At 39.3% G+C, this 23607-nt stretch overlaps 2 protein-coding genes across 2 annotated transcripts in view; one reads left to right on the forward strand and one right to left on the reverse strand.

Moving 5' to 3' along the window:
* Positions 1-23607, reverse strand: part of mas (trypsin-like serine protease domain-containing protein masquerade) — a 419698-nt gene that overhangs the window by 394639 nt on the left and 1452 nt on the right. The gene's annotated exons all lie outside the window — the stretch shown is intronic.
* The window catches only part of LOC146003653 (salivary peroxidase/catechol oxidase-like), a 47921-nt gene continuing 26200 nt past the window's right edge, over positions 1887-23607 (forward strand). Inside the window, exons 1-7 of the mRNA XM_083142008.1 lie at positions 1887-2946; positions 14755-15049; positions 17516-17724; positions 18837-19010; positions 20712-20905; positions 21849-22035; positions 23215-23412. Coding sequence (XP_082998134.1) covers positions 2079-2946; positions 14755-15049; positions 17516-17724; positions 18837-19010; positions 20712-20905; positions 21849-22035; positions 23215-23412 — 2125 coding nt within the window. The 5' untranslated portion in view covers positions 1887-2078. The remainder of the gene's footprint in view (positions 2947-14754; positions 15050-17515; positions 17725-18836; positions 19011-20711; positions 20906-21848; positions 22036-23214; positions 23413-23607) is intronic.

The following is a 23607-nucleotide window of genomic DNA, read 5'->3' on the forward strand; positions in this document are numbered from 1 at the left end:
GTAACGAAATTGAAATCTCAAGAGAGTGTCGACACCATGTAACTGGGATATTCTGACATACAGTAAGTAAGTAAACCGACTTCCGTGGCGTAGCTGTTATCACAACGCGCTAAGATGTCAGGGGGTTTCGGGTTCGAATCCCGGCCTGAGCAAAGTTGTTCTTTGTGAGTGTCCCTTCATCAATTTCATCATATCATCACTCATCCTCATCGTCGTTATTTAGACAAATTCGACAGAAAAGCAACGCTAAATAAGAAAAATCAAATGACAATCAAATCAGTAAGTTGTGGAATAGTGTAACAGTGCTCCAAATTCAAGATTTAGTGCTGGAGTACACGTTAGCTTGTCAAGAAAGGATGTAGAGGAAATGAAATCTGAAAATATAGGCCAAAAAGAATGTAGAGTTTATGGTGATAACTAGAGACCGGATGTTAGGCAAAATGCCTATTCTTTCCTGTTAGAGATATGATGAAAACGAATGTTGCGAAGGCCAGGAGGGAGGTATTAGCTTCATTTAAAGGCAATTTAATTTTGCCTATTTCATACGATATTGCCTATATTATTTCATAAATGCCAGATATTGCTTATTTTAGGCATTTTCTTTAAAATTGGGATGTCTCGCGCATGCTCTCCATCGAGTTGCAGAGGAAATTTGTGAATCATTTCCCGAAGTTTACTCTTTAATTTTCAATGCTAAGAAAATATTCGTCAAAGCACCATCCTGGGTTCTTTTGTTTAAAGAAACAGCCCATTAACTTCCTTTGCCTCCACAGCCAATACTAACTAGATGGGGTACTTGGATATCTGCTGCAGTATATTACGCGACCAACTATCAGAAGGTGGCTGAAGTAATTAATTCCCTATCTGAAGATGATGCAACATCAATTCTCGTAACAAAGCGTCTTTTGAACAATTCTCTTGTGCGAAACGACTTAGGATTCATTACCACCCATTATTCAAATTTGCCAGACACAATAACATTATTGGAAGAGAGAAGTGAAACACTGATAAATTCTATGGTCCGTTTTCATTCTGCACTTGACCAAATTTGTGCTGTACCAGGTGCTAAAGGTCAGGCTGTTCGTGAGAAATGTCAGCGAGTTATTGCAGCTAATAAGGACTTGGACAAATTAAGGGCAATTCAACAAGTTCTGAAAGGTGAAAATATACAAACTGAGTTAGATCCACATGTTCTCGCGTGCTTTAAGTATGCTTCGGTAACATCTGTGGAGGTGAAAGATCTTTTTCAATTCTAAAAAATGTGTTGTCCGATCGCAAACATAACTTGTCGGTTGATCACCTGAAGAAATACCTTGTTGTGATGTGCAACCGCAATTAGTGCTTCTTATTCAGAGACTGCCAAACCGTACAGTACAAACTTGAAATGCATTTAAATAGTTTCTTAGTTCGAACTGCTGTGTGGAATATATAGTGTAAATTTTTTAACTGAAATAATAAAGAATGTACAGGTATGTTTCTATATTTTTTAAACACCTATTTCTTTTTGTATGTCTAACTCCATTATTTTGAGTTAAATTTCATTGCCTTTTTATTGCCTATTTTGAAAATTATAAGTGCTTATTTGCCTGCCTATTTCATATGTTTTTAGTGCCTAAACATCCGGTCTCTAGTGATAACAAACAAGCTAGGCTTTGGTTGTGAAAATTAAATTCGGTTTGGAAATAATATTCTGAATTATGGAAAGGAATACGATCAGTGCAAAGACTAATTTCATTATGCCTTGGTCGCTTCGTGCAGTTCGTAAACTCTTCTTCCTCCTTGCATGCCGTTCCGGTGTCTTCCTCCTCCTCCTCCTCCGCCTCACTCCCTCCTCGCCGTCTAATTTTCATTCCGTGAATTGTTAGCTTCAATCCTCTTCGCCGAATTTCCTCCGTGGAGCGTGGACGCAAAAGCAAGGCATCTTCCGAACGTTCTCCTGGGAGAGGGAGACCGTAGCATAGGCGCCGTCAAGGCCACACCATCTGGTTGGCTGATCCGGTCTCAAAAGGCATAGCCTCCGATTCTCCAGTAACACAGTCCGCGCGACGTCTCCGCAGAGGACACGCGCTTCGTACACAATGGGCCGCGGCTTCGAGTCCTTCCTCGCCCTTCTCCTTCTTCTCTGCTCCGCCGCCGGGCAGCGGCAGCAGCAGGAGCAGGAATTTGCCAGGGATGAGCTGTTTCCAGAACAGCTTCTTCAGCAGCAGCTACAGTTCCAGCAGAGAAAGATCATGGACGAGATACAGACCATTCAGAGGCAGCAGCAGTTCGCCACTGATGGACAACGGCAACTTCTGCTGCGGCGGAACCTGGAACAGATGCTGTTGAGGTTACAGCAGATCCAGCAGCAGCAACAGCAACTGCAAGACCAGCTGCAACAGCAGTTCGCCCAGCAGGAATTTCCTCCAAGCCGCAGGGTGAATTTTTCCCAGTTCAACCAGGACCTCAACAATCAACTCCAACAACCGCAGAGCTTCGTACCAGAGCAGAGCACCACCAGGCACCAAATATTTGGGCAACCGACCACCCAACAAACCATCCGACAGCAGACTTTCGGACAACCGACCACCCAGCAACCGATCAGACAGCAAACCTTTGGACAACCGCCCACGCAACAACCGATCAGACAGCAAACTTTTGGGCAAACCCCAGCACCCAATATCCAACAGCAAGTCTTCGGACAGAAAGTCCAGCAACCACCAACACCACCCAGTCCTCCAGTGCAACAGCCAGTGACCCAAGGGAGGATTATATTTCAGGGACCATCGGATGGAAAGACAGACATCGGGCCGCCCTGCGCCACTCAACAGGGTGAAGCTGGAAGATGCAGACCACTCGTGAAGTGCATTACCTTTTATGCAGAAATCCCAGAACTTAGGAAGCACCCGTGCAAGCTTACAAACAGCGAGTTCGGTGTGTGTTGCCCACTGAGGAAACGCCCAGCAGGTAAGACACATTTACTTCTATCATTACCATTACTACTCCTGCTAGTGTAGGTTACTCGTCGCCGTGCACCTCTACACAAAGTGCGAAATTATAATTATCGTTGTTCCTTCTATACAGGTCTGTTGATGACAATACCTCTTCTCTACTACATTCCCTAAAAGATTATACGCACGCAAATTGTCCATCAAAACATATTCATTCACTTTGCTAAAGGAACATGAGGCTTACAAATTTAAACAAAACAGGGTATAAAACAGGGTATATCCAACAAGTAAATAAATCCCAGAAACGTAAGAGAAAATTAAATGATAATAGTGATATACTACTACCACATATCTTTATGGATGGCTGTGTAAGTTCTCAACTCTTTGCTTTAAAATATTGATTAACAGCACGGGAGTGGTAAGTAGGGGAGAAGGTTTGGACAGAAAAGACAATTCTTCTAAAATGATATACAAACATGCATTTAATGACGAGTACTTTAAACTGTCCGTCCCAATATTTACTAGCAATGTTTTTATAACACCTATGATTACAAGAACAATGTCATAGATAACTAAATTGCTGTTTAGTTACAACTGAAGATGTTGCCATTTTTTAAATTTTTTTTACAACTGCATTGTGACATTCAATTACTTGACCTGACTGTCTAACAGTAAATCTTTGAATGGATTTGTTGTTGTTTTAAGTCCATTTATTCACAGTAAGGCTAATCGGGAGTGGATCTACAGTTTGAAGTGGGATCCGAAACACTATGTGCCTCCACCCGGGATTCCTTGATTACAAGACGACAACGCTACCACTACGCAATCTGGGAGGCCCTTTGAATGGAAACAGAATGTGAAAACATCAGACTATGTTTTGTCAAAGATGGCGAAGAATTATTTGATGTAAAAAAATAGACACACTGGCTTATGCGCTTTCGTTACAGAATACACTTCTTGCTAAGTCACGTCTACGGGGTGTAGGCTACAAGGTCAAACTTTGGTTTCAAGTTCCCTACATGCTTGATCGAATTGGTTTATTTTACTTCGCTTTTCTGTCACTTTTGGCTTATCGCAAACATCAGGATGACTGGTTATGGGACGAAAATGATGACAGGACTCTGGGATTAGAATCCAGGATCCATGCCGTCGTAACGCACTGTGCTAACAACTCCGCCACGGAGGTCGGCACCACTACATCCAAATATAGACTAATCTTTGCCGGACTTAAGTTTAAAGGGAGATCCGAAACAAATATGTTCCGCCACAGAGAATCAAAACCGGAACCCTTTAAAAGGCAACAATGTTAACCACTACGCTATCTGCGAGGCACAAGCTATGTATTGTCATTCACTCAGGCAGTCTGTACCCTTTATCCTATCACTTTTTCCATTAAGAAATTCCATCACCTTCTGCGTAAAACTCAGCGCGAGAATACATATAACGTTAAATAATAACATAGTGAAGAATAAAAATATTATAATTCATATGAGTTCCTCGACTCAGCTAACCGTGCAGCGATATTACCTTGTCTAAGGTTACGATCCTTTACACAGCGCGGTTAGAGAGATTTGCGTAACGAAAAGAGCGTGAGGTGAATGTAAAAATTCTCTTTATTTACAGAGATTTCAACGTAAAGGTGCACATTCCGGTGCCATTAAGCACACGCTAATCAACGTGCGGAACTAACGTGATGGCGTCATTCCCACGCTAGTCGTTCTGACTGGTGTTGTGCTGGTTAGAGTATTTTTCTCCGAAGCTGCAGGTTCCGGGTTCGATCCTATTGTATCGTCAGCTATTTCATCCTCCACGTTCATGTGTCCCCAACTTACGATAGTTAAAGAAAACTTGCAGCTTGAATGATATTGCAGATATCCCACCATTGAAATTTGTTGAAATTGTTTTTATTATTATTATTATTTTTATTATTATTATTATTGTTATTATTATTATTTACCTGTCATAGGTAGAGAAGACGTTATGCTATTCTATCATATTTAAATCTTAAGATTCTACAGATCACATTAGATCGACTGTTGTCTCTCATGACCAGGCAGAAAGGTGAATCAAGTTAATTTACAAGGGTTGGATAAGAAGTAATGGCAACACTGGTATAATTGCTACTTGACTGTATTGGCAGAGGAGCACGTGTTACATTCCTTCAATGTAATCGCCCCCCCCCCCCCCATCTCTACGACCTTCTGCCACACGTATGGAAGGCGTCGTACACCGTCAGCGCGTCCATCTCTGTCGATGTCCCGCAGTGACCGCCCTATAGCACGTATGTTATGATGGCTTCGCGCGTGTCGTAGTGCTTCCCGCCCAGTGGTTCCTTCATTTTGGCAAAAAGGTCGTAATCACACGGTCTCATACCGGTGAATACGGCGGATGTTCCAGTACCTCCCACTACCAGTTATGCAGGAGCGCCGTCACAGTGTTCGCAGTGTGACACTTTGCATTGTCAAGCAGGATGATGGGACACCGTGCCAGAACGTGTGCAAGAAGGTGCAGTAGTAGGCTGCGTTGACCGTCTGCCTAAGGGACGTTGTTCTTCTTGCCTAAACATATTGTTAGGGCGCTTGCACTCTCGTCCTCTGCTTCAGAGCACTGCTGTTTTTGACTGAATAACATACAATCGCACCCCACTCACTATACTTCCTCGTCTGACATTCCTTTATCAACCACGAAACGGTTGTGGCGCTGTGACTCGCCCCTTTCACGGGACAGCAGTGTTGCCATTACTTTTTATCCAACCCTTGTATATTGAAATGAACCATTATTTGATACGTCAATCAACACTGAAGATTCCGTTTTTGAAGGTCTGGTAGTTCCTGAGAAGTTTGATAGGTTGGCATGGGATGGATGGATAGACAGACAGATTGACACTACAATATTTGCGAAACGATTCTGGCGTTATATGAGCCAGGACCATGGTTTATGTCACAATCTCGAGTTGTAGAATACCAATACTAATATATGTACCGTGAGGAATGCCTTCAGTAATGACGCACATACTTACACACACCTATATACATACATCATGGGTGCCTGCAGGGATGGTCAAGTAGGGCAATGTAACCCAAGGAATAGGGAAAATTGATTACTTATTCTCCCATTCTCTATCATATTTTCCCCCGTATCTTCTATCTTTCCTATTTTCTGTTTACTACTATTTGTGTATGCTTACTTTCTTTCTTCTTGATCTTTCCTTTTCTCCCCGTTTTTGACCTGTTATCTTTCCTATTCTCTCTCTCTCTCTCTCTCTCTCTCTCTCTCTCTCTCTCTCTCTCTTCTATTTCCCTTCCTTTCTTTCTCTTCCCTCTTCTTTCTTTTTGAGTCCCTTTCATTTATCTTTTTCTCTGCATCGTGCTTCTTTGATTCCTCTACTTCATTTCATATCTTCTTTCCTTTCTTTCTAAAAACGTATCCTTCTTTACTTGACAAGCAAACATGATCTCAATATATATCAGCTTTTATTATTTTAATTTCCCTGCGTTTCAAAAAATCCTTACAAAACAAAACTTTCCCAGTTAATAAAATATAACATCGATAACAGCAATTTTCCCAATATCCATCGACAGTGAGGACAGCCAAAAGGTAGCAGAAGAATTGGACATCCTTTTCCCTTCTTAGAGTCCACTTCACTTCCTGTACCACCAAACGGACAAGGACTTTTTGAATGAACTATTATCTCTCATGCAAACTTCATATTTCCCCCCCCCCCTCTCCTTTGCCTACATTTTCATTGTTTCTAGAGACTTATATTGGAACTCAGATGACACTTTTCTTTAAATCATCTTGGAGCTCAAGAAAAATCATGCATCAAAATGGCAAAAAGAATTAACAAAATATTATCCAAAAACTGGTAAATTGTCAGCAGTGTCGTCCCATCCAGAAAGAATCCTCTCCACGACTCTCTCCATAGTGATCTTGATTTCATCCACTTGGTAGTTGAATGTTAAAGGTTAATTGAGCGGACACGTCTTTAAATACTTATACAAACAAGTTACTAATAATTAGAAATACGTACTTATATTTGGCTCAAAGTAGTAACAATCGTGACATACTCATTACATGAAAAGTTTAAAAAATGCATTTATGTCAAAAAATACCAAAATATGCAACATAATTGAAGATCCGTTTACTTACAGTTTTGTTAAAACCCATAAAGAAAACAATTACTTTTAAAGTACGTGCCTATGTCTTTTCAATAATACCAAATAAATTCCTAGTCTACTGATTAGTGATCAGTACCATAAAAAGTAGGGTCGAGCCGATACCGATACCGATGTATCGGTATCGGTAACTATCGGTTAATTTTTTTTCGCCGATACTATTCGATATGAAAGATTTTGAATGGCTAGAGCGGCGAAGAGAAACAACACATTTGTCAATATTTGTCCTTTTCAAAGGTTCGTTCACCCTTCCTTGTGACAGATTGGGGTCTCGCACAAGAAACCCATGTACATTTCCGAAAATGTTGCACACTCCTGGGAAGGAGATGATAAGATCAAAGGCAGGGCTAAAGCGAAAGCGCTGCACCCAAACGTGACATTGGAGGTTATATTCCTTGATTGGAGGCATGTAACTGCCTGGTGGTCATAAAAGGACATAAAAGGAACCATTGCCAGTTCTTGCTCGCAAACTTGTCGGTTGAGATCGTGAAGTTTTCAAAACCAGCATTATTATAATGCTAAGCTCAATCTTGAGTTCCTGGAAAAGGAATGCATGTCGCTGTGGGAGGGAAGGTTGTGGATTTTCTTCTTGTGCTCTACCTTCTGTGTGACTGCTGCCCGTTGCCGACACTGCAGTGACTTATTTTTATTGTAAATGACAGAGAATAATGGACAGCAGGGCACATACAGAGCTGCAAATGAGCATTAAATATATATCTGTATTTGTGTATATTTTTCCGTCGTTTTCCTCCCTCCTCAGGTTAATCCAATCGATAAGAATGTTGTTTACATTTGTATTTATTTTGCATTCCTTGTGCAAGCTGTACGCTATACGAAGGAACGTAGCCAGAAATTCATCTCGGAAGGGGGTTCATTTCTTATCAGCAGCCGCCCTATATACGAAAAAGAGGGGGTAGAAGAACTGAAGATGAATTTACATATTTAATATATTACAATTTATTGTGCAAGATGTTTACTCCTGCTAATGAAGTAAAATTAATTACCACCGTAAATGATTTAAATTAGATATTTGAAGGATTTCGGGAGGGGCTACAGCCCATGAAATCTCCACCTGGCTAGGTGCCTGGCTATATGCGCTAGATAAATCTAATTTTACACTCTCTAACTTTCTCTACCCTTAAATACATTAATAATGAAATTGGGGATCATGAAATGAAGCAGCGACACTTATAATAATCCACCGATTTTTTCGGTGTATCTGCAACACTTTATGCTTGCAACATTTCAAAAACTTCTTCTTCTTCTTCTTCTTTTGCATCCTCTGGGGGCAGATAGAAGTTAACATAAAATGTCACAGGAAATTTTAAGTGATATAATGCTATATGAGAATAATTTGGGAGTATATGATGTCATTACTAGAATGTGATGTGATGAGTTTTGTGGCTCAGTAACTAGCCTTTGTTATTTTAGTGGAATTATACAAGTATCGGTATAGGTATCGGTTGAAATCGGTTAAGGTATCGGAATCGGTATCGGCAAATGGTGGTATCGGCTCAGCCCTACTAAAAACTCAAGTATTGGTCTCCCTGATAGCGTAGTGGTAACGCCGTCACCTTGTAATCAAGGTGTCCAGGCTTCGATATCCGGTGGAGGCACAAAGCACAGTGGTTCGTATCCCACTTTAAACTGCAGTTCCAGGCCCAATTTGCCCTTCTATGCGTAGAGTGAACTTCAAACAAAAACTCAAGACAACAAAAACCATAGGTGTCTCCTCACTGAATGAACTGTCAAAATTATCATCATTAGAATAAGGCTTGAGAATGCAATGGGAAACTTCGTCTTGTCCCGATTGTATCTGTGTTCTGGGATTTTACTTCCACCGGTAACCTTGTAGAAAAGTCCAGGAAAGCTGCGTAACGCAGGCAATTAGCAAGAGTGTTATTTTTTTTAATTAGGGTGAAATTACGCGCGTGCGATTACTGAACCTTACGAAAAAGTTTTTGTCTCTTAGCCTTGACCGTGAACATTTTTTTACAATCAAGATTTACATCGACCAAGTACTGCCACTGTTTGTTTGTTGGCAGGACTGCAGGGAGATGGGAAGTGATTTGTAGTCAAGGACACTTCGTTGTAGCAAATTTGAGAAGTGTCCATGATTGTACCATATTTCTTGGATTTAATTGAAGTTGCTAATTAGTTAATTGTGGAGAAGATAAATTTTTGTGCCAATCATGGATCAACAATGAGATCCAGAGAGAGAATGCGAAAAGTCCAAATGAATGCAAAAACTGACGTTGGTAGGGTATAGTAAAGTTAACTTTGGGAAGGGGACACTGATCCAAGATATCCTCAAGCATCTCACAAGGTTCTGTTAGTACGTTTCGGAGTCCCTCGGATATGTATATTGAACACTGTTCTGTAGCTGTAACGGGTTCTGATTCCCCACATATAATGCCCAATAAGGAGACTGGTAAGGTGATTTTCAAGTGTAAATTTCTATAATACCCGTTCATATGGAAATATATGGGCCATACCGAATCTGGGTAGAACTTGTATGATGATATCATAGTAATCTTCGAGCTTAATATGGTAGTTTTCTTGTTGATTTGAGGTTTGTTTTTAATTCCACTTTATGTACAGAAAGGCTAATCGTGACTGGACCTGCAGTTTAAAGTTGGATTCGAACCACTATGTGCCTCCACCGGGTATCAAACCCGTGACGTATAAATTACAAAGCGGCGACGTTACCACTGCGCCATCGGAAGGCCCGGTAGTTTTCTTGTAATGACAATAATTCAACCCTTTCCTTTCAGCTGCAAAAGCACGTAAGTTCTGTATCATGACTGATTAAGCAAATAGACCTTCTGAGTGTCATTAAAGAGGTGTTCATTTAGACTATGAGCTGACCTCCGTGTCGGTGTGGTAAGAACAGAGCGTTATGATGCCAAGGTTCCCGGGTTCGATTCCTAGCATGGGGATGGGTGTTCATTGTGAGTGTCCCTTCTTCAGTTTCATCGTGTCATCACTCATCTTCGCGATTAGACAAAAGTGGCAGAAATGCAAAGTAAGCGTGGCAGATCGATGATGGAATTCCTGACTTTATAGAAGGCCAGGAATCATTCACATGATATTCGCATTCACATGTGCAAAACGTGTTCCTTCCTTGCTGCAAAGAATGTATAAATCCATAAATTAGGACGTTGCAGTCTCTCTCAACTGTAGGTGATTCGTTCTAATGGAATTGAACCTTGGGAAAATCTGCGTTGCACAAGCTGCAACCTTTCTGAGTGACATCATTGTCCTTCCACAGACTGTCGATGCAATAAATAACAGGGAGGTGCTCTTTGTCACTTGTCACTGTTTCCATCTCAAATATATAAAATTGCCTAGAGAAAATAGCAGAAAAATTAGAGCTAAATTCTTAGAAATACGTGAGATATAATGTAGGCAAATTTCTGCATAAAAGTATATATTTTTGTTTGTAATCCTAAGGATTAGTGCTTGATTATTTATTGAGTAACTTAATGTGTGCTATACAACATTAAATGATTCCATGACATTGAAAATGTTTTATTATTTTAGTGAGCCTAAGAATGGAAGACATCCTACTTAGGGTTTTGCATCATCTTTACGTAAATTTCTTTACGTATGAAAATGTTAAATCTTAGGGATTGTTAATTAAAACAAGCCCATTAACAGCAATAATAACAAGAACAAACATTCGAAATATATTTTAAAACAAAAAACGTTTTATGTAGATTTAAGAAAGCGATGAAGTTTTCATTATAACACTGCACACTACCTGCGAGATCTCGTGATGTAGTGTTTGCCAAATCAGTCGTCTGATGGTATGTGATTTGTATTTCTACTAGCATTGGCCTCTGAACAGCATATTAGAGACCACAGGTGTACGAAGAGGGAGGGACTGATGAGGCTACAGCATCCTCCGAATTTTTTAGAAAATCAACATTTTCAAATAATAGCTGTGAAGAATTCGGAAAAAAAAACAGAGTGGCAAATTCAACCCCCCACCCTTTAAAATGACCCCCTCTCCGATTGCCATTTTTGAGAGTTGAAAGATTCAAATATATGAAACATCTTATTGTGTATTCAGACCCCTTAGAAAGCAGCAAGCAGCTATATAGGCTACTATCCACCTTTACAATTCCAGCCCTTCCCGAAAAAAATAATCCACGTACGCCATTGCTTTTGACTACTGTTACGAATTCGTTGAAAACCAAATTCCGGTTTTCCAACTTTAACTTTTGTATTAGTTGTTTACTATTGATGAGCGTTCTACATACATATCGACCAAATATTGCGTGACTCCACCATCAGAACGCAGCTAGTGGAAATTTCCCGATATACGAACACTGCTCGTCATCACACGGACGGATACCTTTCATCCCACGCGACCATTCTTCCTCGGCAAGGCGACGGTCATTTGCATAAGACCCCCTGAGGTGGTAGAAAAGGGAACGTAACGGAAAGAGAAAGCTATCACGAAGAGGTGTTGGCTTAGAACTTGGTGACTTACCTCCCTTTCCTCTTGCAATAACTTATTGCGGGCTGGTTCCATCCGCAATTTCTTCACGTGGTCGGGATATGGGGGGAGACTGTGATTTAATGTACGTGCTTTGTAAGTTTAACCGATGCTGGCTTTTTTCAATTTCGTAAGTCGTGTGATTCATTTGGGATTGTTCTTAGCTAGCAAAATGAAATGACCTTCACCCTGTTTGCATGATGATACGTAACCTCGCACACACACCTACCTTTCTTCCTTGTACGTACAAAAAAGGTACCCTTGAACTGTTACCCATTGCAGTTGATGATTATGCAGTTTGCTTTGTAGGACGAATAATAAATGCCATAAAACATGACAATTTCATAATAGCTTAAAGGTACATATAACTGATGATAGCGTTTTTCAATGGATCTCCAGAAAGAAGGTCACGATTTAGAAAAAAGAGAGCAAAGAAGAAAAACCAACATATTTCCGAAAGTGAGGACCGGTATTTTCAACCGCTTATTATAATAACCAATTTTAGGCTTGTCCCCTTCTTTAACAGCCAGCTTTACTTTGTAACATAATTCAACTAGTATTGCCTCTTTGAAGGCAATAGTAACCAAATAACCAAAAGTGGTTGGCCCAACGTTGAGCCAACCGTACTGAAAATAGTTGGCCAAACGAAAGAAGAAACTGTTGGGCAATGGTAATTCTGGCTCAACGTGGGGTTTTTACTTTGGGCCAACGTACTGAAAACTAAAGTATAGATAGGTTTGTGTTATGATACATATAATTTATTGTGAGGCCAAATATAAACTTTACCTCAAGCTATGTGTGTAAAATTTTCTGTCTACGCTTCTGAATATCATGTTCCAACCGCAAGATAGACCCCACAAAAAAGAAAAAAACATTCACACACGTTCACAAACTGAAAAACTTTTCGTGAAATTCTTTCCTCTGGGAGTCTTATTTAGACAGTGTGAACGTTCCCAAAACATAATTCTATCCTGTATTTTATGCAGTACAGCAAAGCAGATCAGGGACTGTCCATGGCATTAAATGATAGTTTGCTGCAAGAAAGCATAGAGCTCACCTTCCTCCCTTTCCCATACACTTACGGCACTTAGGCACGCGTGCTCGCGCGCAAGCACACACACACACACACACACACACACACACACACACAGACATTTAATCAAATAATTCTTGAAGCTTTCCTGGCGGCGAATGGTGAAGAGGTTTTCTCACCTACACCGTACTCCACCCATACAAATACAAATGTACATAAAAACTTAATTTCCGACACATCTCTGCACTTCAATCCCTGAAGATGAGGGTGACGTTAGCTCTGAAAAGCTCGAAAGCCTATCCGTAAATCGCCTGGCCGATATCCCGAGAAGATCTCTTCAACGTTTATTTAAGTGTGCTTCCCCAATGGCGTAGTGGTAACTTCGTCGCATTGTACGTAATTAAGGGACTCCTAATTCGATACCCGATGGAAACACATCGTAGTTCAGATCCAACTTTAAACTGCAGGTCTAGTCGCAATTGGCCTTTCAGTGCATAAAGTGGTCTTGAAAACAAATTCAAACAAACAAACATTTGACAAATTATACCGGTACTCCATAGAACGGCACTTATCTCCATTGGATAGTTTGTTCCTGCGTGTCATTAGTCGATATCATGTGACGTATTAATATCTCACGATTCACGAACTATGGCAACTGGTAAGTTGTAAGTCTGATGCGAGAGAACAAATAATACACACTCCAGTGTCCTGAAAATGATATTCTCCAGTATCCTGGAGAATGTCTTATTCAGGATATTCTGATAATTGGATGTTCTAAAGATAGGGTAGGGTGGTACATTTTCGATATAGGTACTATTTCGATCATCCGTTCTAAAAAGTCGAGTATTTTGCTTCCTGTTACTGGCAACACTGATTTGAGGAGTAAGAGTTGTTGCGTGGGGTGTCGGATGTGTTGTGCAGAAACATCTACGGAAAACCCGGATAACCAGGCGTAATTTTGTATGGCAAGATGAGTACGTTGGAGATATAGTATATTGTATATAAACGTCTGCCTGTCATTTTGCGTACCCCGTGTTTATGCTTGAACGTAGGACAGCGAGATTCAGGTCAAACGTGGACAAGCATGTGGTGGCTGTAGCATGTGACATCTGTAACTATCTGGTGAGAGATAAGGGAACTACAGAAATATTTTTTTCCAAAAAAAAAAGTGGTAGATATTCGATCTGCGGAAATGGTACAATTTCGATCAGCGAGGTATACAGTTTGAGTTCCATTACCGTAACGCGTGCAACACATTACTTCACAAAGTAAATGCGTTGTTCAATTTATTGTTACAGATGCCTAGCAAGAGAACACCGAAGAAAGTATACCAACAGTATTCGTCCCGAGTTCTCGAAAATCCCGTGCAGAGTATTCTAGAGGAAAACTTATCTATACGCGGAGCATCGCAACTTTATCATGTTCCATTTGCCACCCTCCAAAACAAAGTAACGATGGCACGTCAAGAAGCAGTGGGTGTTCCTTGCCCTTCCAGGATTGATGTTCGCCATCCAACAGTTTTCTCCAAGCAGATGGAAGACGCAATTGTGGAGAGACTGACGTATTTGCAAGGGCGAGGATTGGTTGACACCGAAGGAAGTGCGGGTAGCTGCGTAACGATGTATGTAGTCAAACAGTTATTAAACTAACAGAACATGCCGTTTGTTTTTATTTTGCTCCTGTAGGCCTACGCCATAGAAGAAGTTGCACTTGTAGCATATAAGGATACTGTTTCTTCACTCAATGTTGATCCAAATTGTACCGCACGGTGATCAAATTTGTACCTACCTAGGTACAATTATAATCAAATTTTATCCGACCGAAATTTCGTTCTGCTACCTACAGTAGCAGGTATAAAAATGTCGTTTTATGCCAGCGTCTTTAGTAAAAGGTAAGTATTTCACTGGCACAAAAACTGAAATTTTGCTGCCTATTTTTTTCAAGTTATATTGAATTTAATTTTTTGTGATCGAAAATGTACCACCTTACCCTACATTCAATGAGCATCTAAGAACATTTATACAACTTTCAGGACTCCGTTCAATATTCAACTGAATATTGCTAGAGGGGAAAACAGCAAACGATTCAATTATTGTTATTTTATCTTTGCAGAAGTTCCTCCCGGTCTAGACAGACCAAACAATGGCGTTCTTCGTCCTCCTCCTAAACCTCAAGTGGAAATCCCTCCCCTGACTCCTCAGCAGCTGAACGAGGCTGCCAACGTAGCCATCACAAAGATTCTGGAACGTCTGGAGCTGCAGAATATCTTGTTTGAGAACCAGGTTGTTGTGATCGAAGGAACGCCCACTGGACTGCATAATGAGTTCTTCGCGACGACCAACGAGACTCTGGAGCAAGGGGACAACGCCCAGAAGAGCGTTGAGGCCAGCGTCAGCCTTGTCAATCAGTGAGTGTGCGATTTATGTAATTTTCCCGAAAAGTTTATTATCCTTTTAGGGTGCTGGAGAGCTTTCATTTCTTTCTCTAGTTACTGCTATTTAATTAATTAACCAAATAGTCCTAAAACAACAAATTGTAGTAATTAATTCCGAAGAAACCTTCCATTTTAATAAAGGAAAAATATAGCTGCAACATCCATTTCGGAGATAAAACTTGATGAATTTGTGAAATTTTAATGATTAAAATTTAAGAATAAAATACGTATCATTGCCACTGTTCTTCAGAAATCAATATTCCGTCGAAATATGAGGGGAAATGGTTCTCTGGTTACAATGGACAGCCAGCTTTACTTTGCAAGATAATTGAAATAGTATTTCCCCTTTGAAGGCAATATAGTACCCAAGTAACCAAAAGTGGTTGGCCAATCGTAAGAACATACCGTTGGGCAATGGTAATTTTGGCCGTTGTTCCGACGTTGGCCCAACGTGTGATTTTTACGTTGGGCCAACGTACTGAAAACTAAAGTATAGATAGGTTTATGTTATGATTGATTGATTGATTGATTTGGTGTTTTAAGTCCACTTTATGCTATGATATAATGTGTGTGTATATATATATAATTTATTGTAAGAACATTTTCTAGAGTTTACATAAATTTCCATCTTACATGGAAATTAGTACTCACCTACAAGAATGTTCTTGCTCTGCTAGTCACATCTGTGAAACGTGGGGGGAGGGGGGGGGGTGTACGATAGCAGATGAAGAGAATAAATGTTCTTGGAGAGTGTCAAAGCACCATTTTACAGTGCAGAGTAATATGACTGCAGAAAAATTCGAGCACATTTGCGAAATATCGTGAATATAACGATATAACATTTAGAATTGTTTGGCAACTGTTCGACAAGCACAAGGATTAACGACTGTGGACCATGAGCTTTCATTGAAAACACACGTGTAGCTCAACTAAAAACTAAAAATTTCAAAACAAACTTTTAAAATCTTGCTTCCTGCAAGGTAAAATGATCGTGACAAAAGGAGGACATGGAATTTTAATAAGCTCTCGAACAGCAACTCTATCGCGTGACTTGATTTCATCACAGTCAATCTTAAACAAAATAAATATCCATCGTGGGCTTGCCCGTAGAAGCGACGCCTGCTTGAGAAGAGAGCCGCAAGTTCTCACAATCGCCGCTTCGCGTGGGCTCGCCCAATCACACAGACCATCACGGTGATTTCGCAACATCTCAAGGAGTTACACGAACTGAGCAAATATCTCAGAGCGTGTTTCCCTGTCTGCGTTTAGCTTTTTCAGAACGTAAGAAAAATTGCACGGTATTGATTACTTAATTGCAACGACAAAAAAGGGAAAGATGCAGAAAGCGATATCAGCGCATCGGAACAACGAATTTAAGTACTAAGCTAGCAAAATGATGGATATAAGTGAGAGTAAAACCCATGTTTAGCGCCGGCGATCTTTTCTTGTCTGCGGTTTTTCGATTGCACGTTAACTTGCATAGGTAATGTGAAGAGGTCAAGGATAGTGGCTTCGAGAAGTTTAAAGAGGCGCAAAGCAAGGTTAAGAAAACAAGAAACGTGAAGATAAAGGGATTTACAAATTATTCATTTTCTAACAAAGCTTAATGAAGCATAAATAGTAAATAATTGGGATTTCGAATACTTAATAAATGTTCTTTCTCTCATGGTGAATACTGCAAATTTAACGTCTCATATAACGCCGACTGAGAAGTTACACATGTGAAACAAGGAGAAAAATGACAGAACAAGAGACTGGAATGCTCCTGGAGAGAAAGCACCATCTCATCCTGTGTAATCGATGAAAATCAATGACAACCACAATTAGTAGAAGTTTGTTTAGGCGTGTCCCATAATTGAGGAAGTGGACATAATGCATAATCCACGTTTCCACTCCTTCAGAGTATATTGTAGCATGCTTAAGTTACAATTATCCTTATATTTAACGTTGACCTCCGTGGCGGAGTGGATATCAGAGCTCACTACGACGTCAGGGGTTACGGGTTCGAATCCAGGCCTGGGATGAGTGTTGTTTGTAAGTGCACCTTCGCCAGTTTCTCATATCATCACTCATTAGTATTAGCCAAAAGTGGCAGAAAAGTGAAATAAAATAAACGAATCAATCAATAAAAAATCCTATATTTTACCTTATACTAGTTTTTAAGCTAATTTTCCGCAAAATTTTTCTGCTTTTCTGTATTGTAACTCGTGATTGTACTTGTTCTTTAATAGTAAACATCCACTCAGTCCTCTTCATAATATTATAAAACTGTTTCAACCTGAGTAGTATGTGAAGATCTGAACGTAAAATTTGTCTCAAAATCATCAACCTGTTTTTCATGCCAAGTGGTATAAGAAGAATGCATAAAGAAGAATATATATTAACTAATTATCCATTACACAGCATGTTATTCACATCGTTATTCCATTAATCTTCCAGGTTCAATCTCTCTCCTGACCAAGGAGCGTTTGCCCTTCCTGAATTCAGCATCCTGAACACCGTGATAGCTGATACATGTCCCCAGGAGGTGAACTGTAAGGCGATCAAGTACCGGTCAGTAGACGGTTCTTGCAACAACCTCAGGAATAGACGATGGGGCCAGTCGAGCTCATCTCTCCAGAGGATTCTTCCACCCAAGTATGGTGATGGTGAGTTCCTCAATTGCTCAATTTATTTGAAGAAGAAAATGTTAAAATTTATTTTTAGTTTTCAACATTGGAGCATTTCTCACGGTAGTGTGTGGTTTGGTAAGAGTACCAGGAATATAATGCTCGTTGAAAGTAATTTATATGTTTCATTACTGTGAAATATCTTGTAAATTTGCGTCACTTCTAGCTGTGTTCGATTTCTACCAAAATAACAAATCCAAAATTCTTGCCTTTTCATGACTTTTCTTGACCTTTTCTTTTCCTTTTTATTAACATTTAGTTATAGTTATTTAGGTATAGTTATAAATTAGATATTTTCATTCAATGAAAAACCACTACCACATGTCCAAGTTAAGGTGAAAACTAAAGCTGTAGTTTAATAAAGACTTAATCTTGGATGGGGATTGGCAATATTACTTTATTTAATATTTTTACAAAACTTCACGGATACAATAATGTAATTTTTAAGAAACAATTGAACAAATCTTAACCACAAACAAATGTAGATTTCCAAATATTCAATTTTATCAAATCCCAGTACAGCTATATAACAATGTAAATTCACTATACTGTAAAAAATAGCAAACATTCTTGACCACAAGCATAATTTCTTGACTGGTAGTAAAATGATATTTTGAGGGTCAACAAAAAAGTCCCGTCAGCTCTTAATCTATTACATCCCTCCCTGCATTTCTATCGCAAGGCTAGAAAAAACATGTCTATTGAACAATTTAACACTAAACGAGAATATTGAGTTTCCGTGATACATTATGAGATTATAGACCAAGGTGTGGAAATAAATAAGAATTTTATATCAATATTTTTATGTACACCGTTGTATTTTCATTCTTTCTTGATAAGACTATCGCGATGAATGAAGAGAGGACTATAGACTATACACGTTTCTCTCAGTCGGTTAAGCATAAATTACAGAGACGGCAATTAATTAATTGCATCGCAAATTTTCATCATTATGGGGAAACTTATATTGATAAGCTATGGCTTGGTGGTAAGCAGCTTTTAAAGTAACCGACCTTCGCAAAAGGCTTCTCAGTTTAAATTAATCAAACATTTGATGTAATAGCTTTTTTATTTGTGATTTTATATTTCAGGCGTTAACTCTCCAAGAACTACAAGTGCAAATGGCATCCAGTTACCAAGTGCAAGGGTGGTTAGCAAATCTTTTGCAAGAGATGCTGATATTACGTATGATAACTATACACTCCTTATCATGCAATGGGGACAGTTCCTTGATCATGATATGACGCATACTCCAATCTCTAAAGGTGAGTGTAAGAAAAGACGTACGTAGATGTTCTAATGTCTTACAAGTTCTAACCTTAGTATGTATTAGATTGGAGTCATGTATTGTGAAAGCCCTATGTACGGGGATGAAATGTTTTCCAGATTTTTCCATCGACTTTAGGTCTATTGTTGTTCCGTCTGCCTTCCTTTATTGTCGACTTGCATAGTTTCCTGGCTTTCTATTCTTCGTCAACATTACAAATTAAATTAACTTTTTTTTAGCGGTGTATTCGTTGGTGGAAACTTGAAGATCCATCATTGATTACGAGCACTCACTGATTAATTAGGTAAGTGGTTGTTCGAGATACATACTAAAACGTACTTTTTTCTCCTTCAAACGAAGTCAAACTCAGCTATGGCAATATAACTCGGTTTTGCTATAGCTATAAACAGTGGCGTGACCAGGATTTTTGAAAGGGAGGGGTTACGTACACTATTTTTGGTAGTCATCCCTCATTTTGTCATCTTTTCCTACATTTGACGTTCCTTTTTTTAGGAATACTGCGCCAAAGGGAGGGGGGTTATAACCCTCACCAACCCCCCTTGGGCACGCCACTGGCTATAAGTGCCCTTATGAGCACAACACGGGATGCGAACGACTTCGGTGGCCGAGCGTGTTGAGTGGTCGACTCACGATCTTACTAAGAAATCTTTGGAAATCTTTCGCTATTTAAAAGGAATGGCACATACGAGATTTGGAGGGAGGAGATGGATCGTGGGTGGTTTTCCAACAGCTCAAAAACATTTTGATGCAACTATGAATAGGAAAATTGAGTGAGATAATTATATTGTCATATTTCATTGAGAAAACTGAATTTCAAAGGGTGCTTCTGACCCCAGGCCCTCTTATAACTTCACTCCTCTCTGCCTCTCTTATGCCCACAAAATAAACATTTCGACTATCGGCATATTCGCGAGTCGAAGGCAAAGAATCTGGTAGGTAGAAACACACAAACATATTCTCGTCCAGTGGTTTGATCAGGATTTTCTATCTGGGAAGGAGCGATCTCGCTTTTGGGGGGAGTGGACCAAAATTACCATGAAATTTCTTTTTTTGAAAAACGTTACGTAGGTTCTGCAACAATTTTACTGGTTATTAGGGATGAGTGTGTGAAAAAAAATTACCGTTGTCGATACGAATTGTTCGATCCTGATAACTACTACTACTACTACTCAGAACAATATCAAGTAACCGTTAATGATTATAACCAGTATAACGCTATGAAAAATAGGGAGGGAGAAGTTGGTATTATTTTTTCTGTGAAGGTAGTCGCACGTAATATACCCCTAAATACCATACAAAATGGGTATTTGGGCTGAGTTCATATATTTATCTTGTTTTACTTGTTCGCTAATACAATAACGTTTTCTTTTTCCTTTGTTGATGGAACTATGTAATTATTCCAGTAGTTAATATTATTGTTCTCAAGCCACCTGATTATATGTACTGTGTTCTACTAGATATTAAGGGTGGTTTCGATTTGTAGATATTGGCTATTTAGATTCTTTAGAATAAATTGCTGCCAATAATGCACACACGCATATGTATGGCTGCATACTTGTAAGTATTATTTGCTCGCTATCATCAAATTTGTATCTAATATTGAAATAATTGTACAAGTAAATTATGTGTTCTATGGTACTTTTTATGAAACCTTTAAAGTAAACTATTTTCCACCTAGGGAAAAGAATGACCGGGATATCTTGCTGCAGAGGAGGAGACGTCCTAGAGCCTGCTCTACTACATCCCGACTGTTTCCCTATCATCATCCCTGGGAACGATACTTACTATGGAAAGTTCAACCAGCGCTGTATGGACTTCGTAAGGTCGCTGCCAGCTCCAAGGCCAGAATGCAATTTTGGACCTCGAGAACAAGTAAGTATTTCTTTCTATGGTTCTTATTCAAAAGGAAAATTATCCATAATTCGTTGCGTGACATTGCACATAGTTCCAATTTCATATTGTGTTATAAACTTGATTCTTGTGATATGGGTCATTGTGACTCCATACATAACTAGAGTGATTTAACAAGATTACGATTAAGAGTCAAGTGTCTATGAAGAAAATTATAATTTAGACACCATTTACAAGCACTGACAGTAAATTTTTCGTTATTAGTAATACTAATTTCCTCAACGCTACAGAAAAGTAAATATGTTAAATGCCTTAAAAAGTGCGTAAAAGCTGTAGTCGCAAGAAAACAAATAAATGTATCACACACATTGTGAATATGAACTAAAAATGCATCTTTTATAGGATTATTTTCATAATACTCAATTCATCAAAATGCGCCAAATATTTTATGAACTTTCTTTCGCAAAACACTAAATTATTTTGAATCCTTTAAGTATGGTTGTTCTATTCTGGTGCTTAGAATACTGTTTCCTTTTAAAAATTAAGCGACTAGATTCGTATGCTGTATTACGTATTAAATGTTATTTATTTTCAATTTGCTGTTTAGAAGAACTTTCTTTTCAGATCTTTAGCAAAATTTAAAGAGAATAAAAAAAAAGTATGGGAACGTAACCAATCATTAGAACAAATGATACAAGAATGCGCATAAAATTGCGTGAGTCTCTTCATTCCTCTTAATATTTAATTTTCACTTGATACATCAGAACCAGAATGCATCCACAATGAACCAAGGAACCGATAATTACTCTCACGGTTGGGTCAATTGATGCAGTGACCTGATGAATTTTCTCTTTCATGTCTGAGTTTCTCCCAAACCGAATTACTTTCATAACTTATATTTACTGCGATGTTCTTGAGGACCATGAATGTATTATATGTTTCAAACCACGGCTCTCACTTGCAGATGAACCAAATCACAGCTTATCTTGATGGATCCATGATTTACGGATCAATCGACAGGACAGCCCAGAAACTTCGGGAATTCCGAGGAGGGCGCCTGAGAGCCCAGAACGTGAGGGGGCGACCAATGCTTCCCGAGCACAGGGATGAGTGCACAGACGACGACGACCATCTTGCCTGCTTCTTGGCAGGTAAGTTTATAACATAGATGTAACTCGGAGTTTATCTTTGATGGGATGGGTCAAAGTTCAACGACGAAATGTCAATGAGAATGCACATGTAGAATCTGCATGTATCCAGTTTATTTTACCTTGACCATATGAGTGTGAAATATGTACGGTCACCAGCAATAAAATGGGACACCTAGATCCTGAAATATTCGCTTCGCTGCTAGGGGATATGTGTGTTGGCTAACTCCACGGCGATAAGTGGATTTTAATAGCAAAATTTTAATGGCAAGTTCTACCATCGCCGTTTAGTTAGACAGCACACATGATGCCTAGTAGAGAAGCGAACATTTCAGGATCTAGGTGTCCCATTTTTATTGCTGGGGACTGTACCTTCCGAAAATTACAAAGCAGATGCTTCAAGTTATCTGAACCAATAACCGCACGAAATAATTAAAATGCAATAAATTACTACCATTCGTTGGGCAACTACTACAAATTTTGTACAGGTTAATCTTAAATGAAGTTAACTTATTATTTACTAAGTTATTTTTTTAGTATACCTAACTACTTAAGTAAGAGATGTGGATCCTCGCTATGTTGTCATTTAAGAATAAAACACGTGTCTCTTGTGGTATATAATAATTGCCACTATCTGTTTATCTACATGTATTGAAGTCCCCTCGAGGACCCAGCGCAATTGAGTAGTCAGCTCACGATTCCACCACAGAGGTTCCGGGTTGGAATCCCAGTTTTGGCATAGATGTTACTTTCTAATTGTCCCTACAACAGTTTCATCTATTAATCTGCTTAACGGGGAAGAAAAGTGACGTTATCAAGAAAAGTAAAAAATGTATGTATTACTCATATTTAACAATCAAGATATATTTCAATATAAAAATTTGTGAATTTTTTCATCGAAATCATAACCCACACCCAACCTTCAGTCATCGCTTATGGTAAATTTTGTATGTAGAAAGCTAACACCGAGACAAAATTTGAGACCACAAACACAGAATCTGTCTCAAATAAACAAATGTTTGCCAGAAAGGAAGCGGTATTTCATTATCCACATAGGTGAAGAAAAGCCCTGTAGTGTGATAAACAATATGCTTCATAGCGAGAGGAAAGGGGAAGAGGGTACTGAAGAGCGGAGGGTACTAAATGACGGTTACTAACACATATTTTGCGTATATGTTATAGGTGATGGCCGTGTGAACGAGCAGGTTCAGCTGACGGTGATGCACACCCTCTGGATGAGGGAACACAACAGGGTGGCTGCAGAGCTGCAGCGCCTCAACCCAGGCTGGTCCGACGAGGCTCTCTACCAAGAATCTCGGCGTATCGTGGTGGCAGAATTGCAACACATCACATACAACGAGTATCTACCTCTTATTCTAGGTAAGTATATAAACGTGATCCTAAAAGCACTTCTAAAGCCCGACATTCACTGTACTGTGAAGCTTTTTGAAAGGTAAAATGTAGGTCATTAGGTTCTTAGGAAACCTTAAGCCACAGGATCTATAAAATAATCTCTCTTTGACTGCCGGTATGGGAATGTGGTAGAGTGGTGTAGTGGGTTTTGTTGCCACTAAC

The sequence above is a fragment of the Lepisma saccharinum genome, chromosome 1 (genome assembly GCF_977018435.1).
Source record: "Lepisma saccharinum chromosome 1, izLepSacc3.1, whole genome shotgun sequence".
NCBI classification, from domain to species: Eukaryota; Metazoa; Arthropoda; class Insecta; order Zygentoma; family Lepismatidae; genus Lepisma; species Lepisma saccharinum.